The 18,606-nt window shown below is 43.7% G+C and overlaps 1 protein-coding gene across 7 annotated transcripts in view; it reads right to left on the reverse strand.

The window, feature by feature from the left end:
- The window catches only part of RBM33 (RNA binding motif protein 33), a 594,498-nt gene that overhangs the window by 128,187 nt on the left and 447,705 nt on the right, over window positions 1–18,606 (reverse strand). For 4 of the 7 annotated variants that reach the window (XR_014970135.1, XR_014970136.1, XM_085631975.1 and 1 more), the window contains 2 exons: window positions 15,748–15,945; window positions 11,745–11,933 (listed from right to left, as the gene is read on the reverse strand). Coding sequence is in view for 4 of the 7 variants with exons in the window: in XM_085631975.1 (XP_085488101.1) it covers window positions 11,745–11,933; window positions 15,748–15,945 (387 nt within the window). In the remaining 3 variants the exon portion in view is untranslated. Of the gene's footprint in view, window positions 1–11,744; window positions 11,934–15,747; window positions 15,949–18,606 lie in introns of all 7 variants that reach the window. The other 3 variants (XR_014970134.1, XM_085631974.1, XM_085631976.1) reach the window with 1 other exon arrangement.

The following is an 18,606-nucleotide window of genomic DNA, read 5'->3' on the forward strand; positions in this document are numbered from 1 at the left end:
TAATAATGGCTCGTGCGGGATGTTCGAGGCCGGGCCCGAAGGCGGGGCCGAAGAACTTTGGGATTGATCTCGGGTAAGGCCCGGAGGCGATCCCTCGACCTGAGCCGTAGAATGACGCACTTTGACGGCCTCCGTATCGACATGTGGGCCTGGCTATTCGCTAGAGCTATCTTCTTCGGCCCCAAAGGCCTCATCGTAGTCTCCTACCTCGTCGACGGCTTCTTCCCTGTGAAAAAGCACTTCATCGTCGTCTTCCGATCGGGAATCGTGTTCGGAAGCGGGGCTGGAGTTTACTTCTTCCACGCTCTCTACATCCTCGTCCTCGGTGCTGAAGATGTTGGCCGGGGCAGGCGCCGATTGCTGCGCTTCTAATTTCGCCGCCCGTCGATTCCGGAGAGTCTTCTTCGATCGGAATCGGGCACAGGCCATACATTTCGATTCGTCGTGATCCGGTGAGAGACATTTGTTGCATACTGGGTGGACGTCGATGTGTGGGTATTTGGCGTGGCATAAAGGACACCGTTTGAATGGGGTCCTCGATTCCATCGTCGATGTAAGTTCGGTGTTCGGATCAAATGGATCCGAAAGGCTGGAGGAAGTTTCTAAACTAATCAAGAAAGCTGTCGATACCGAACGGGAACAGTACCGACGAAAACTAAAGGCCTTTTGGCCTTAAACTGAATTTTCCTAACTTGAGCTAAGATAAGCACATCCGAACCCAATGGCGGAAAAAAACAATCTAAGGATGGAGAGGATGCCCATGCGCAGTGTGGTCCAGGGGAGGAGTCACCTATCTCGTGATACTTCGAAGACTCTTCCAGGACAACAACGTGCAAACATCCGGACCCAACACTAGGCGGCGATCTATGCACAGATATGAATTCAGCAGCCCACATGCCTCGAACATTTAGCATCAATAGTTCAGGAGCAGATGGGACAAGGCAGGCTCAGACTTCGCTATGAACAAGACCCAGTACTTCAAGTGCCCGTGGCATACCAGCGGCTGCAACACGTTTACAGTACAGAAGGCACAAATCACAGCTCCAGTCTGGAGAACAGCGCATTAAGAGGTATAATGCTTACCGATTGATCTGCTCCTCGCTTGTCTCTCACTCTCATCTGCCTTTCTTCCTCCTCCGCCCTTTCCTCTCACAGCTACCTCCTTCTCGAACCTCAACGCAACCCGACCAGCCTCGACCACCCTTCTCATTCGTCTTTGTTCTCTACCTTCCCCCGGCTGGTGTTTAGACCCCTTCATCACTCGCACAACCCACCGCTTACTGTCCCTGCTCGCCACTCCGGACACAGTGTCTGTTGTCAGCGGGCCCATCGCACCGCGCTATGCACCACGTGTCCTGCCCCTGTGATGAGACCTGCGGGCGCTGGCCTGCCAGGGAGAGCTCCTCCTGGGCGTCTGAGAGGAAGCAGCTGTGCTCCCTTTCTGCCAGGATGCAAGGTAGAAAAAAACAGGTGGCGCTGGTTCATAGCAGTTCAATACTGCTTGCACCACCTGCATGCTAGCAGGCTTTTCCAGGACCTGCTGCTTCGCACAGGCACACGTCGTGCTGGATCAAGAGGGGGTGGAGCCAGGCTATGAAAGGCGGGTAGCGTGGACTGGAGGAGAAGATCAGCAACAGCGTCATCATCTTTGGCCTGCCCCGCCCCAACTAAGCTCAGTTAGGCCAATCTGAGCAGTTGGTTTTGGTGAGGGCAGGCAACAGCTGTAAAAAAAGGCCTAAGAATAATAAATGACAATAACAGGCTACAAAATTTAGATGCCAGGCGCGAGCTACTCATGGTGGTTCGGCGAGCTACCGGTAGCTCGCGATCGACCGGTTGGAGACCCCTGATCTATAGGCTTCCACTTTTTAGGAAATACAACAAGGTTCGTAACATTCCAAGAAGGAGGAACTTTCTCGCCTTGCATAATTGCATTACATAGCTCGAGATAAATTGGGGTTAGTATACTTTGAGAACGTTATAAAATGCCAGCGGGATCTTATCCTCGCATACTGCCTTGACAGCAGGAAGAGCCTTAATTTATTCCTCAACCTGCCTCACTCCAACATCTTCTTTCTGCAGGGGCTCGGAATGTAAAGAATCCCAAACTGGTGTTGCACACTCCTGTATGTAAGCTGAAGCAGTTTGTTGATCAAAGCCAACAGAGTCACCGTACAAATCAACATAAAATAACCTTTGATTGATTTGACGCATGATTTAGCCCTATAATCTGCTATTTGATTCGCCAACAGGCGGCCCACTCTTTCACCATATTCATACTGTTTAGTTCTAAATTTGAGATAGCTATTTGCAACTTTATCCCTTAGCCACCTCTTTATCTTGGCTCTGGCCTCAATAACCTGCAGGTAAATCAATTGTCCAGCAACGGCTTTTAAAGCAATAGCTGTAGCATGTTGGCACTCGAGTTCTAAACAGTGCTTCTGTTCTTGCTCCAGCTAAAAAAGGCCCTGTCGATTTTGTTTAATAATATATTGCAGTGTTGCACCTCTTACACAGGCTTTTAGACAGTCCCATACGATTGTGATGGGGGCTGTGCCACGATTATTATCGATATACTCCTCAAGTGTAATTCTTATAAAATCAACATATTACAAGTTACTGAGGAGGTGTCTAGGAAAGGTAAATTCCCTTGTTGGTTCCTGAACATTAGACTGCAACTGCACTATTAACATGACCGGATTGTGGTCAGATGTAATTTTGGGACATACCGTGACGAATGCGTTTTCCAAAATCGCCCTATTAGCAAATATCATGTCAATCCTAGAGTAGTGCTTATGCGGTGCGGGAAAAAAAAGTATAACCTGGTATGTTTGGAAAAAGCCTTCTCCACGAGTCCTCCAACTGATGTAAATGAAGGAGTTCTAGGACAGCCGCCCTAGTTCTACACATTCTGACACTTGCAGTAGTGTTGGTAGCGTCAATCTTTCTATTTAAAATACAGTTAAAGTCTTCCATCACAATCTTTTCGCCAGACCACTCGAGAAGTTCGGAACTCAGATGAAAGAAAACATCCGGGCAGTCAATTTTCGGGCATATACCACACAGATTGTAAATTTACGCCCATAAATTGTCATTCGTGAAATAGCCCATCTCCCCTTCGGATCAGCAAGTGATTGAAGAACCACAGCCCTGCAGCTCCTAGATTTTATTAAAGCCACCCCTCGAATAGAAATAGTTTGTGACGTACATACAATAACATCATAACCCAGTTGCTTTAACAGAGCTCTAGCCTTGTATGCAATATGTGTTTCCGCCAGCCCTAATATATGGGGCTTAAAGACGCGCAGCTCTTCCTTTACTAACCGTCACATGCCAGCTTGGCTAAGTCCGGCTACATTCCAACACATACATTTGATTTCCAACATCGAATAATAGATGTAAACCCGGTCCAGTCGTTCTTACCCCAGTTACGTGCCCCTTCCCCCATTGTTCTGCCCATATGTGATCCAATAAACTGTGGCTTTTTAAATCCCCCCACCCGAAACCCCATCTCTCCTCCAACACCCAACCATCGTCCGAAAACTAACCCAACCAGGTCCCACCCTGTGTCCTAGGAAAAGAATCACCCCCCTCCCTGCTGTCACTGATGAGACAGCAACTGAGAACGTCAGCACCCTGAGAACCACCCCTCCCGCCCACCCACTACACCGTGAAACACAACAAAGTCTATTCAACCTAATAAGAGTAAGAAAGAGGCCAAAGATTCAAAAAAAAGATAGAGAAGCACAAAAGAAAATGGTATCAGTCCTAATTTAGAGAAGAAGTCCCTTTAATAGCAAGAACAAGGCAAATAGAGGTGACCCTACCCTGTGAAACCACCTCTATCATCCTCAGCATTACGGTGCACTATTTGCTATGAGTACGACCCCCTCAAAATTAATTTTCATCCTTCCGTGATGATACTTTGTAGTATCATTAAATATATCATTTAAGTGAGAAGAAAAGGTCCACACCAAAAAGTCAGCATTATAAAAAGTTCCTGACTGCAACTTTACCAGAACCTGCTAAGAAGCGTGCTCAGTATGCACTAGATGACCGTGGCCATTTTTGACGATTTTCAGACGAGCCCGCTTTTGTAAGAAAACCTGCGCTCCTGCAGCTTTTAAAGGGTCTATCAGCTGACGCAATTTCCATTGTCTGTCCATTGTGTGCTTGCACAAATCCGATCTGTAGAAGACAGAGTAAGATCCCACCTTAATAGGAGGAGTGGGGCGGGCTTTAATTTAAACTGCTTGTCAGAAGAGATAGTTTCCGAAGAAGATAAGAAAGGGCCGAGGAAAGCGGCGATCTGCCGAGTTGTTAACAACAGAAGGTAATCGATGCGCTCACTGTATCTGGCAGTCCCAGTGTTCTAAATCTGGGAATGCACTCTTGAGTAGTTTTACTATGAATGCTCTCGGGTCAGCACCTTCCTCATTTTCCGGCACACCAAACAGGCGGATGTTATTGCTTCGCTGCCTGTTCTCTAAATCCTCAACTTTGCTTTGCAAAAAGACGAGCTGGTTTTCATGTGCGTCAGAAGTCTTAACTGCCCTGGACATGTTGTCCTCGGTATCTGATACTCATGTTGCAGCTCCGTAATATCTGCAGTTAATGCAGCAACTTTGCCGTTTACCTCCGCAAGTGCCTGCTTAATCGCTGAACTATCTGCCTTGGCCTGCGTATAGTATGCCTGGGCTTCTTCCCTCTGAACCTGTAGCGCCTGTAGAATAGCAACGGCAGAAGAATCCGGTAGGTCAGCAGGTGAAGCGTTCATTTCTGGCTGAGTAGAGACTAAAGGTATCGAAATAGAAGAGGAAGTAGAGCTTATTGAGCGGCAGAAGAATCCGGTAGGTCAGCAGATGAAGCGTTCATTTCAGGCTGAGTAGAGACTAAAGGTATCGAAATAGAAGAGGAAGTAGAGCTTATTGAGTGGCTTATAGCATTGTCGGATGTTAAACTCAAGTCCTGTGGCGAGGTTGAGGCTTGACGTAGCAGGGCAGGGCCAGGAGCAAGCCCTGGACCCATAGTACGGCCACTAGAAAGACCAGAGTCTGAGCCAAGGCGGGAGCCAGACAGTCTCGATATCAAAGTTTTCACACCAGTCTTTGCGGTAACCCATTTGCGAAGCGGGCTATTAGTGATGGCCAGTTTAGTGGAGACAGATTTGGTGCTACACCCCTCGCTTTCTTTATCACTCCCTTTTTTGTAAATTCCGGCATCTTTAATATTAGAGTTACGTCTTTTCTTCTTTCCACTGGATTAGCAGACTGATTGTTCTATTGTCTGCATGACGCTGGAAGTCCCATTGCCGGAAGTGTATGCCGGTAAATCATGATTTTGACAAGTACTTTCTCTGCAAGGTATCCGAGCCCCTTTAGTAGTTGATGAGACAGGAGAAACGGTAACTTGTTCGTACCTAACAGTTGAGAAGTCACTGAGCTGTGCATCGCCTTCAGGTCCTAAGGACGTTTCGCCTACTTTCCGGATCTCTTCTATATTTTGTTCAATGGATAAAGAAACATGATCTACACTATCATCATTAAGAAGTTGTTCTGAAGTCACTTGTTGAGGGGGAGCTGGTAGCGGATCTCTTAATTGTGTGTCCTCTTATAGTGTTGTTTAGGTGAAGTTTCTAGAGATAAGCAGTTCGAGACCTCATCCACCAGGGCCTCTCCAAGTGAGCAGTGAAGTAGAGAGTCCTGCGCCAGAAGGCATTCTGTACGAGAAGAATGATCCGAAGAGCGAGCGCTCAACTGCTTTGAGCCACTTTGGACAGCCTCCAGTAATGCTTCCACCATTTCCCCCCCAGGGGTGAATTTATGGTTTCCCCAGGGTGAATAAGCTCGCTCACCATGTCGGACTGCAAAATTTTAAGAATAGGACGCCCAACCTTGGAGGTAGAGCGATTTGCAGTGCCTTTTGAAGAATGAAACTGTGGTTCCTCCTTACTTAATGCAGTTTGCTCAGAAACAGCTGTGAGGGCGCGGGTGGCAGCTCTGCTCCCTTTTTGACTTGTCGTTTTAGGTGGTGCCATTTCAAACAATAGAGTGCAAGAACTGGGGGAGTAAGACACAAAAGGAGACCCTATGAGGGGGGAGCGCCAATCAAAGCAACAGAGTCTCGATTACCAGCAATCCTAAACAGCATCGAGAAAATGCAGGTCAGTTTAACCAAGGCTCTCCTTGCTTAGTCAAATCAATCCCCTGTGAACAGCCAAAACAGTTCTTGGCACAATGTAGCAAAGAGCAAGGAGGGTGTAAATAGTGCTCTCAGGAGCCGGCAGTAGCGTGTGAAAGCGTCTAATAAACTTGGTATAACTAATGCAGGCTGTGTGTGTAATGCCGACAAAAGTCTCAGCCTACCGCATTCCTCTTAGCTCCAGTATTCAATCGACCAAGCAGGCTCAAGAGACGTTCCTCATAGTTGTGTAAGCGGGCAGTATCAGCAGAGGTGTCAAGTATCCCAACTACGCACAGCCAGTTCTCCCAGCTGAAGAATACAAGAAGCGGCGGCAGGCTCCCAGCCGCGTGCCAGCCTCCCTTCGCAGCGAGACCAACACTGACCAGAAAAAAACCAGAGCCCGACCGAGTCCATCTCCGCAAGTTCCTCCGCAGCTTTTCACGAAGGAGGAAACTGAGTGAGTGGAACGATACCGCCGTACTGGCACGCTCCGTTGTGCAGCGGGAGGGCCGATCGGTGATTACTCAGGGCGCAGCTCTTGGTGGCGGCGTCAATCCGCCATCTTCTTTTCCCAGAAACATCCAAAAAAAATTCAAAGCTAAAGCACAGTGGCACCATTGTAACAAAAGTAAATAAATAGACAAGCATTGGTATAGCCAATAGGTCTCGCCTTTGGGACCTTATAAGTGTTTAGCCATGCAACAGTTGATGTTGTTGCACCAAGGATATTGTGCTGCATAACTAAATACTTATAAGGCCCCAAAGGCGAGACCTATTGGCTATGCCAATGCTTGTTTAATCCTTCCCATTGATCATGAGACGAAGGGCCAATGACTGGTACTGGGAGCCAACACACACATATGAAAGGCAGAGTGGTGGAAATAGCTGAAGTACTTTAGTGAAAATATATGTTGATTAAATACAGTAAACTCACTGAAAAAAGACAGCTCAACAGAGAGGTAATGTTGTCAACAGTTAAACCATAGCCCGTCTACCTTACAGTAGGAAATAAAAAGAACACTGTTTCAGAAATAAAGAATTCTGTAGGGAAGCTTCTTCTTAGCAAAAGCAAATATCTTTCAAAAAGAGTGTAGCAGTCAGGAAAGAAAGTCCAGTATTAACACACAGATTATAGTTATATTTGACAACAATGTGTACTATGACACGCTTAAAAAGGTGGGTACAGTGACGCGAGACATTAGTGCTTTACAGAAAACGGCACAGTCACGTCATGCAATGATATTTCAAGAGAACACCTCAAGTAAGAAACTGCATTTGGAGTGCCAGAGAAACAAGGAATTCAAGGAATGCAGCGTCCCGCGAGTGGTGCGCATGAGAGCGAGCACCAGGACATATGTTTTGAATTATCGCGCCCGTGTCTGGGCACGATAATTCAAACCATATGGCGCCATGCGGGTAACTGCAAGCAATAGACCACACATGCACGAGTGTGTGGTGAGCTTTTTGAAGTCCTTACAATAAGACTCGCAGAGCAGCGCATGCGCGCTGCTAGGCAAGACCTAAAAAAAAGTGTACGCCCAACATTTTTTCTATTGGCTTACTTTCGTTACAATGGTGGCACCCGCATTTTAGCTTTCAACATCTTAAGCTTAAGTGGGGGAGGCCGCTATTGCTTCAAAAGTAAAGAAATAGAAACCGCTCTTTTTTCTTTTTCTTCACTTTTGCAGAAATCGCATGGCACCAGCACTTTAGCTAATGGTGTTGAAAGCTAACGCGTGAGTGCCACAAAGGTCTTGCATTTGCGAGAGTTTGAGCTATTGGCATTGTAAAGGACAATGCCTTTTATCTACGCGTTTACAAAACCTGAAGGTGAGGTTTACACACCGCTTGCAGGTTTTGTAAACACAAATAAAAGGCATTTTCATTTACAATGCCAACAGCTCAAAATCTTGCAAGTGTGAGACCTATTGCATTGGTGGGTTTTCTATTGCCGCCCCCTGTCAATCGTTCTTGTTTTGTTGCTCTTAGAAGTTGTGCCTTAGATGGAGCTATCTCCCAAGAGGCGTCAGAGACTGTCTAACCGGTGTTTCGGTGTAAGCTTCCTTTTCCTTTAGCCAAGGGCTGCTGGCTGGAGAAGGGGGTGCTCAGTATCTGCATCGATCCGCTGCACGCACTGCAGCCAGTACTATGCCTAAACACCCTACCCCACCCCACGGGTGCCGACTGTAGGCAACAAGATCAAGGGTGCTTACCAGGACTGGGACAAGCCAGCGCAAATTCGATTCAGCAACATTTCAGCCTGGAAAGATATGAGCATTAGTGCACAGTGGCAGGGCTTGGCTTATTATTTGCCAGGATCTTTACGTGTTCTTGACAACAAGGCCACAGATGCTGGGAACTCACACCGTTTGTGTCCAATCCATCTGCAAGAGGCGTCATTCTGCAGCAGCTGTTCAGGTGTGGCTATGTCAGAGTGAACAGCAAATCACCTGCCCCAATGGCTTGGGTGGAGTATAGCCATAACAGACTTTGATGCCATGATAGTATTACTTTCCTTCAATGTCGTGCTTGCCGTTCAGGCAATTCATACTGTTTAGCTAATAAATAGCACTTAGGATTCTGAGAATTGAAGTTTCCCTTCATCCTTTATGGTGATAGGCGTACTAACCCCACCAGGAACAGTTGCTACTCAAACATACATTGGCAAAGCGAATATGTCGTGATGTAACTCGTGCAATCACAACAGAGCTCTAAATCGAAGAAGGGCTAAACAAGTATGTTTATTACATCAAGCTAACGGGGGCCACTCTCCATTCCACAGAGTGAATATGCAAGATGCAAATTAGAATATTAGAACAAGCATTTGCAAAGCAATAGGTCTCGCATTTGCGAGAGTTTGAGCTATTTGCATTGTAAATGACAATGGCTTTTATTTATACGTTTTAAAAACCTGCAAGCGGCGCATAAACACGCATCTTGTACTTATAGTTGTTGCTTACGAGAAGCAAGGCTGGCAAAAAGGAGGCGCTGTTACAGCCAGCCTTGCTTCTCGCAAGCAACGACTATAAGTACAAAGTTGTAATTTATAATGCCAATAGCTCAAACTCTCCCAAATACAAGAACTATTGCATTGCAAATTCTTGTTTTTTTAGGCATGAAGCCTTAAAGTTATTTAACCAAAAGCACAGGATGTTAAACCACGAACCGAGCCAATCCCCTGGTTCCCAAGAATGAAAGTCGGACGCAGTAGAAGTAAAGGCACATCTGCAGTTTGTGCGCGATAATCCCTTTCAATCAAATAAACGTTCACAAACGTTAACAAAGGTATAATGGGCATAAGTACAATTGCCCAACTGTGCCTAATGTAACCTAAAACAGATTAGATACTGTGCCGTCCTATAACATATACCCCAATAATTTTTATTCTGTAATACCTTCAAATACAGCAAACATCATCGAATTTCAAATACCAAAAGAAAGGCGTATGTCCTCCCAAATTTTTGTTGGTTTCAAGCTATGTGGCATGTTTTCATGTTTTTTTTTGTTTGTTTGTTTTTTACAATTGCTGCCAAGCCTGGTTACGGGGCGAAGTGCTCGCATTTTCAGTTAATAAGCGGCGTCCTTTTCAATCGGCTGCTTTGTGACGTTGACTGAAGGAAAGAGTTGGATGTGGTGAGCGTGGAGTGTGGTGAGAACATGGCAAAGGACACGCCGCAATGGTCAGCGAGGAGTGGGTGTTTCAGAGTGGCCAGGGAAACACGGAAATGGAAGTCTAATTCGAGCTGATCTCGGGTGCAGCGCTAAGTGCGAAGTGCTTGGCCCTCGCACGGGGGCCTGAGGATTGTTAAAAGGGCACTGTGCCTTCTACAGTAGACCTTTCACAGTACTACTACAAACAAGAGATCCGTTGCACGAGCAACAGGAGGAGCCAGCTAGGCGGGGCTTTAGCAGGACATGTAGAATGCTTTGCGATGGCCAACCAAAAGCATCACCAGGCCAATTGTGGGACGGGCAGAACACGTGATAATATGCATACTAGGTTTCTATCTCAACTTATAATACAATTCCTATTTTAATAAAACTGAAACAGGAGGTGACAATCGCGTAGCGAACAGAACTGGAGACATCGCTTCACAGATAAATTCACAGAACAAAGGGGTATATAATATCAGGGTAATGAAGCATTGTTTACATTTTGAAGGCATTATCATTAATCCCATACTTTCTAGGCTTTCTACTGGAATATTCTGTTTTTTTACTGAGAAGGCGCCAACCACAGCAGCCAACTCATTTGTGGTAAAGCTGGAATTCTGCAGAGAGCCTTCTTCAGTCTTATTTGTGATGAACAATTCATTTTCTCCTTTTTATACATTTTTTTTTTTATCAGCTTGGCAAATCCTTTTTTCCCCTGACACATCGACATTTCCTTGAGAAAAGAAAATGGTAAAAAGAATCGACCATTCTAAGATCCGTGAATGATCAAGTGAAATATGATTTGAAATTCGTTAGGAAAATGCTATGGAATTTGATGAACAAGTTACTTACCTATGGAAACACTTTCTAGTGGACACTCAAACTGCAAATTCGTCATATTTAGGAACATTCTGCAGGTGCAGACTGGATTCTGACATTTTCATTGCATTTCTTCTGTGTGCCACTAGGAAGCATTTCTCAGCTCCATGTTGGCCTCATTCCACCGAGAAATGATGGAGCAGAGACGCATATAAGCACCACCCCTGCACAGCTAAGTCAGTTTCTTGCTTGACTCCTTCTGCACCCTCGGACATGGAGCACAAAAACAATCAGAGGTACCAGTGTGCAGATCTCCAATTTGGAATATTTTTTTAAAACAAGAGAAGACCACATCAAAGAATGGGGAAGAGGGGGGACAGTAAGGGAGCATTACTGAGCCTAAGTAACTTTTTCTTCTGATGGGTATCCCTAACTGCAGATTCTTCACTTGTAGAATAGATACTGAACTAGTACCTCCCAAAAGTGGATGGTATGTGGAGTGGGCTTAAATTAAAAAGTTCTATTGGACCAAATAGATGAAATGCCCTTTCAGTCTGATCTGGCTGTCAAACAATTAGTGCTTAACAAATCAATGCACTGACATCCATGCTGCGGCCTAGCAGATGTCTAAACAGGTATTCTGTGTGCCAATGCAATGATAGCAGCCTTGGCCCTCGTGGAAGGAGACCTCAGCCCTTCTGGAGGCTACTTCTTAGCCACAGTGTAGAAGGTCCTAATGAAGAGAACTGTCCACCGTGACAGTGCTTTTTGCCACCACCTTGCCTTTCTTTGCTCTTAAGAATCCCACAAGCTACTGACTGCCCACCCAATGGTCCTTATTGCAATCAGCATAAAAGCTCAGAGCTCTCTCAGGATTCACTTGGAGGAAACCCTCCACTTAAGGGATGAGGTGGAGCAAAGAACTTTGGGAGGGTGATGGATAAACCGAAGTGAGAACTTGGTCAAGGGGGCAACCCTGGTCCTCAACACCAGCCTATGTATCAGGTGTAACCCTGAAGTGTGCAAAAGGTTGTTTCCCACAACTAAATAGTAGCATTTAACAATGAGGCAAGAGAAATGCAACCTACCTCAATGGGTCCTACAGACATCAACAGGCTTTGCAGTTGGAAATCAGTGGTTGATGAAGAAAGCCCTTCAACTGACACAGTACATGGCTGCGGTTTGCACTCCACCACGCGCAGGTTTTTTGTATTTGGCATCACACGTCCTCTGCCCATCTGGTTTGCTGTTCCTCTGCCTCTTCCACGCATAAGGACCTAACAACAGCAAGAAGCACACTTAACACACCTATGGAAACTGAGATTTCAACTAAGGAACATAAAAAAAAGTGTTTTCTTTCTTTCCTAAGTCATTGACATTTTAAATCAATCCATTTCAACTCAAACTAAAAGTTTTAGGTCATTTGCCAAGTTATTTTACAGCCCCTTTTAAGAACATACAATCTACAATATTCAAATGCAAGAATAGTTACAAAAACTGCCATTTTATCTGAAAAGGACAGATGAAAGGAAACTGACAGTGGTGAACACAATGAAGAGAGGTTTAGGAGGAAAGAGATTATATGGAGAAAAAAAAGTTTTGGGAAAAAATACAGAAAGGTGAAGAACAGCTTACAGAGGTGGGGATGACGGCGTAATTCACAGGCATGGTCTCACTGCATGCTGTGCTAACTGGCGTCTCCCCTAGCCATGATGCTGCAGTTCCCGGTATTGCCAGGTGCCCGGGAGGGGGGCACGCTCAGCGGGCAAAAACTGATGCCTCAGTGGCACAAGTTTTTAGCGTTAACTGTCACTGGCTGCTCTGAACTTGCTCTCTCAAAACACGCATCAAGTGTTTTGGCCAAAGATGGGGCTAGGAAGCCGGCCAGCATGGTGGAGCTTTTGCAGCTGGACTCAGTTCCACACACCACACACACACACACACACAGGAAGAAACTGTAAGACCCTGCCAGAGATCAGACCGAGGAGGATAAAGAGGAGTCTCTCTGTGTTCAGAGACAGCTCTTAAGAGCAGAGTAAAGTCTTCTTGAAATAACTCACTCACACGTGTTTTTTTCTCCTCCTTGCGCCCACAGAAGCACCCAAAAACTTGAAGCGGGCCTACACCAAGGAAACAGCTGTAAGGGAGCTCTGAATCTGTGTAAACGGTAAGGACTCTTTCACTGTAGGGGTGCAGTTAGCTATATCTGTTTGAATGCTGTCAGGGTGTGATTGTTTCTACTTAAATTGAAGTAATTATGACCAAGATAAGAATACCAACTAATCTAGATTCCTTATGTTTCACACAAGTAAGAACTATTAAAAGACAGTAAAAGCACCAATCACTGAGAAAGGGATAAAAATGTTGAAAACACAAGTATTTGAACTACTCTGCCACCGATTTCCCAGAAAGTCATACTGGACAATCTCTGTCTTTATCAGACCATTCTACCAAAATCTCTAATGTAGATAACTGTTAGCATGAGAAGACTTACCATACTCTCCAAAGGTTGTTCATATCACTCACAGTCAATCAATCAATACTCACTCTATTGATATAGGCCTCAGATGAGGTCAACAATACCATAAAACAAGTAATCCAAATCATCATTACTTTTAAAATAAGATTTTAAAAAAAGATTGTGAATACAATAAGAAACATGTTCGGGGGGGGGGGGGGGGGGGGGGGTCTGTCCCTCATCGACAAAGAGCTAATTGAAATCTTTGAAACTGCAAAGTCTAGGCCGAGCAAACTAGGACCGATATTCTGTACCCATCAGAAGGTGTACATCCATTCTTCTGGTGGAACATTCCTCCATGACTGTAGTACCGATTCTGTGGGGAGCCTATCAGATGACAATAGGAAAAGGAATCAGCTGAAATGTTTAAGAGAACGGACCAAGTAGGGCTGCATCCCATTTCAAATTGTGCAATTAGCAACAACATTATATCCTTTTATGGAGTGAGCCACTTCAAAGCATGCCAAAGGTGCCCCTGGTTTTAGCCCTAATCTTAACGATATCACTAACGATATCACTAGACTTGTAAATGATCCCTAAGTATATCTAACCTACCTAGTGCAGAATGGAAATTCTGAAAGAAGGTAGTCACAGGAGTCCGCTCTGAAGGGAATTCATTTTTTAAGACTAGGTTTTGTTCCTTCAGTCAAATGCCGTAATTTGTAGCCCCAGCGCACTTCTGCAGTGCATGCTAAGAAATTAATAATTGTGTTGCCAAATTCTAGGAGTAAGACCTGTACCGTGTAGAGACTTGACTTTTAATAATGGCTATAGGATCTTTCCTTCTATCGTTTTGGAGACAAGGCTATAAACAGTGAGGAGATGTTCAACTCCATATAATAAAATAGGAAGAATCTTTGTTTTTCAAAACTTCAGTTAAGTGGTTAAAAAAAAAAATCTCTGCTGAATTAAAGCAACCCCGTGAGAGATAGCCAATTATCAATATGAGGTTGATGACTTTTATAAAGTCTACCTAGACAAGGACAGGTATTCACGTTCAAATGACTCAAAGCCCATTTTTAAACTGAATTATACTTTTCTCCTCAAAACTTTAAATATGACTATTTAGATCTTCTGAAGATTTACTTTAAGATAATGAGTGACTGCATAACAATATCTAGGTTACGCTGTAAACCAATAGGCGAAATATTAAATAAAATTAGGTCATCTCCATATTAAAGTGAATGACTACCGAAGGAAACTAAGTGTGGAGGATAATTATTAATGCAACGAAAGAAGGAGGGCAAATAGTGTGGATATAATGAAAAAAGTAAATGGGCAGGAGACAACCCAATTTAAAACGATTGTGTGACCTCTGTCACCTCCTAACAATACTCTACACAAGGCAGAGGCATGTAAAGCTATTAGCAGCCGTAACAGTACTGCATAGATATTCAGGATCGTACGTTTCTTCCACAAGAGTGAATGGGCAATATGGTCAAATGCAGTTGAAAACTCAATAAAAGCAGTATAAAGTGACTGCTTCTTTATTGGCATATTTATCTAAAATGGATTGAAAAAAAACGTATTGACTGTGGAATATTGGTTTTAACATTGTGTTCTTCACACAATATCAGGGTTCTTTTCTCAAATACAATCTGTTAATTTTTCTCACAGGAAAAATAGAAGGGAAATTGAAGAAAATACCACAAAACTTCAACATACTCAACAGATAAGGGTCTAGTGTTGGGTTCGAATTCCCATCAAAAGGAGAATGAGCAAATATGTCCAAACACTTTATCAAAATACAGAAAACCAACATGCCAAGTGAAAAGCAAAGTAAGAATTTACCGGTTTCCATGAATAAAGCAGGGACTGGTCCAGTAGAAGGTAAAAACAAAAGAACTAGAATCCCTGATTTCAGAAGGCCACTCATTAGATCTGCATTAAGTATAAGGTATATTTAGAGTATATGCCACTAATCTCATCCCTAGACTAAATTAGTGATCTGCTTCTAGAAGACATACTGGAGATGGATACCAAAATTAGTGTGGCTGAATGGAAACGTGCCCGAAATCTGTCCTTTCATTTCTGGTGGGCTTGATTGTTGTTTACACGTAGCTCAGACAATACCTCGTCCCTTAGCATCTCAAAATCTCCCCTATGGAAAGATTATTATGGGATAGACTAGATACATAGCTTTAGAGGATAAACACCGTTTTTACCCTCATCCCTGGCTACGTGCTTGGATGTAAAGCATAATCTTGCTAACCTGGACCTCCTTCACTGAATCCAATGACAGGAAGCGATTGGCTGGCTTCTAGAGCATTTTATCAACATGCTGAAATACATGTCAAGAGTCCTTTCTTACTTTATGTCATAAATATACTGCAGTGTAGCATTATGCACTACAACCAGCCAAATAACTGATTATTTTCTGCCCATGTAATATCACACATATCATAAACTTTTCTCTTATAACTGTAGAAGTTGTACTACCACTCTGCATTTGCTTGTAATAGATTTATTAATGAATTACTTCCTGAATTTTGCATTAAAATATTGCGTCATTAAGCTTTGATTAAGTTTACTTTACAATAAATATCATGGAATATGATATTTCAAATAGTTACCTGTTTTGGCTGGTGTATTCCCTGGATGCTTCTTACACCCTGTGGAACTGCTGCCTGTATATGGGTCTGCTGCAGGGCTGCTGCCTTCGTCAATGTGACTTTTCGGACTGGTTGCGCCCTTTGTTGTTGAGGTTGCTGAGATTGCGGGACTCGCTGGGTCTGGTCCTCTAAGTAAGTAAAGCCAGCATTCTGTCCTCCCTGCTTAAAAAATATAAAGCATTACTTTCCTGCGAGAGGATTGGATTCTGACCAACACAATAATAAGACAAGCAAAAGCATTTTAAACTCTGAACACCTGCAAGTTGAAAATGGAAACCAAATGTTGAGGTTCCGACCTTGTTCAACCTTTAAGCATTAACATTAAATGAGCTAAACAACTTATACTGGTAAAATAGATCAGTGAATTAAACATTTGAAGCTGTCATCTGCTGTGATATGCAAGTCATAACTTTGAATTCTGGGTAGGACAATATTGCCTTCTATGCTTCATAGGTGAGAAAAATCAAGACTGTGATCAAAACAGTTACCTTTTTTAAAATTGAACTTAATACATGACAGAACTATTTCATATTCAATTACTGATACAGGATGAAGAAGAGTCCTACAGGGAATCAAACTGGTCAACAGAGACAAAACCCAGTTTCCTGTTCCACACAAACATTCTGGTCAATACAATCTGGTGAAAATCGGAACAGTCCCAAAAACCAAAAAAGAGAACTGAGAATATTTTTAAAACGTAACTGTTTTACTACGCTGAAGCACGGATGAATAGGGACGATTTGAGGCACATTTTAGACAAATCTAGGTAGACAAAATCATCTTCATTATTATGGTGATTTGGATTTTGGGTGAAGAAAAAGCAGTTGATCTATTTTCGTTTCTGAGGTTGTAGCCCCGCTTTCCTTGAATATGTTTCCTCTAGTCACAATGCAACAATTTGTGTTAAACCACCATCCCTATGTAATGACAATGGAGTGGTCGCAGAGAGGTAGCTAAAGTTTGGGCTTGGAAAACTAGACACCCGGGGAGTCCAGGGAGGTATGGCTTGCTTCGATCCCCCAATGTTTTACTACTCAGAATCCCCTGCAAATCTCACGTTCAGCTAAAAAAAAAACCCATCACATTTTCCTTACATTTCTGCGTGGGATCACTGCACTGACATGTCCTTCTGCCCAGCGGAATGCTGGCTGGTAGGAAATTTGTGTTAGCCCAGTGATCCCACAACTTTCCCACACAGAGAAAAATTTGATTTTTTTCCAGCTAAATTTGAGGTTTGCAGAATATTCTGCATGGGAAAATGTTTGGGGACCCACATAACCTACACCTCCGTGGACTCCCCCAGGTGCCTATTTATCAAAAATGTCTGAGTTTGGTAGATTTCCCTAGATGGCCCTGAACCTAGGATAAAACGCAGGTGCCCCCTTGCAAAACTGGGTTGTTTTGTGATAGATAGGGGGCACCTGTGTTTTATTTCGGGTCCGTCGGCCACCAATCCCAGACATTTCTGAAAACTAGACAGGCTTGCCTGGATCCCCCAGTGTTGTCCTACTCAGAATCCCCTGCACACCTCAAATTTAGCTAGCCTGGTAGGCTTTCCTAGATGCCCTCTGAGACCTGGACCAAAAATGCAGGTGACTCCCTCACAAAACCAAGTCTTTTCGTGATTGATTATTTTGAAGTTTCCACTGTATGTTTTGGGCCATTTCTTATTGCGGGCACTAGGCCTAACCACACGAGTGACGTACCATTTGTATCGGGAGACTTGGAGGAATGCTTGATGCGTGGAAGTTTGTGGCTCCCCGCAGTTCCAGAATTTTTCATCACAGAAATGTGAGAAAAAAGTGTTTTTTTAACGAAGTTTGAGGTTTCCAATGGACTCTTGAGTAATAGAACCTGGTGAGAGTCACACAAGTCACCCCATCCTGGATTCCCCTGGGTGTCTAAAAAATTATATGTCTGCTAGGTTTCCCTAGGTCTCGGCTGAGCTAGGGTCCAAAATCACCAGTTAGGCACATTGCAAAAAAAGGGTCAGTTTTCACTGGACAAATGGGACGTGTCCATGTTGCGTTTTGGGCCATTTCCTGTCGCAGGCACCAGGCCTACCCACACAAGTGAAGTACTATTTTTATCAGGAGGCTTAGGGGGGACACAGAATAGTAGAACAAGTGTTCTTGCCAATTGACTTTCTTTGCATTTCTGCCTTCCAAATGTAAGACAACGTGTAAAAAAGAAGTCATTTTGAAAAATGTCCTCTAATTCACATGCTTTTATGGGTAACCACAATTATAGAGAAGTGCAAATAACCAGTACTTCTAAACCCTATATTGTGTTCCCATTTCATAAATATATAGGTTTCCTATTAATTGCTTGGTTAAGGTATGAATTAACTCTAGTCATATCTCAATAATCTATGCTTTGGCCAGTATAGGTTGCAAATTCTTTTCACTTATGGTATTTGGTAAAATACCAAAATGTTAAATCAGTGTATTGATCCTGTGACTCAGAAAACGTACAATGCCTGATATAAACTGAATTTTCGACACTGTTGCGGTTCAATAGTCTGTCTGGAACTCAAAAGGGGAGTACTCAACATGGTGCTGTAGCAGATTAGGCTTTTAGGTCATGGCATATCATATTTGACTGGATAAATGGGAAGGGCAACTGAGCAGATGCATCTAGTATATAAGGACCGTTTTATGCCAGGTTTCTTATTATGAAGGTCTTTATCTTCTCTTATCTGTAGACACGAATTTGGAGTAGGCCTTATATTTTCCTTCATATTACTATGCAAGGTATTGTAGGGCAAGACAGGTTGGTCATCAATAACGAAGACACCTATGATGAGAAATGACAATTCCA

This window comes from Triturus cristatus, chromosome 10, assembly GCF_964204655.1.
Source record: "Triturus cristatus chromosome 10, aTriCri1.1, whole genome shotgun sequence".
Lineage (NCBI taxonomy): Eukaryota > Metazoa > Chordata > Amphibia > Caudata > Salamandridae > Triturus > Triturus cristatus.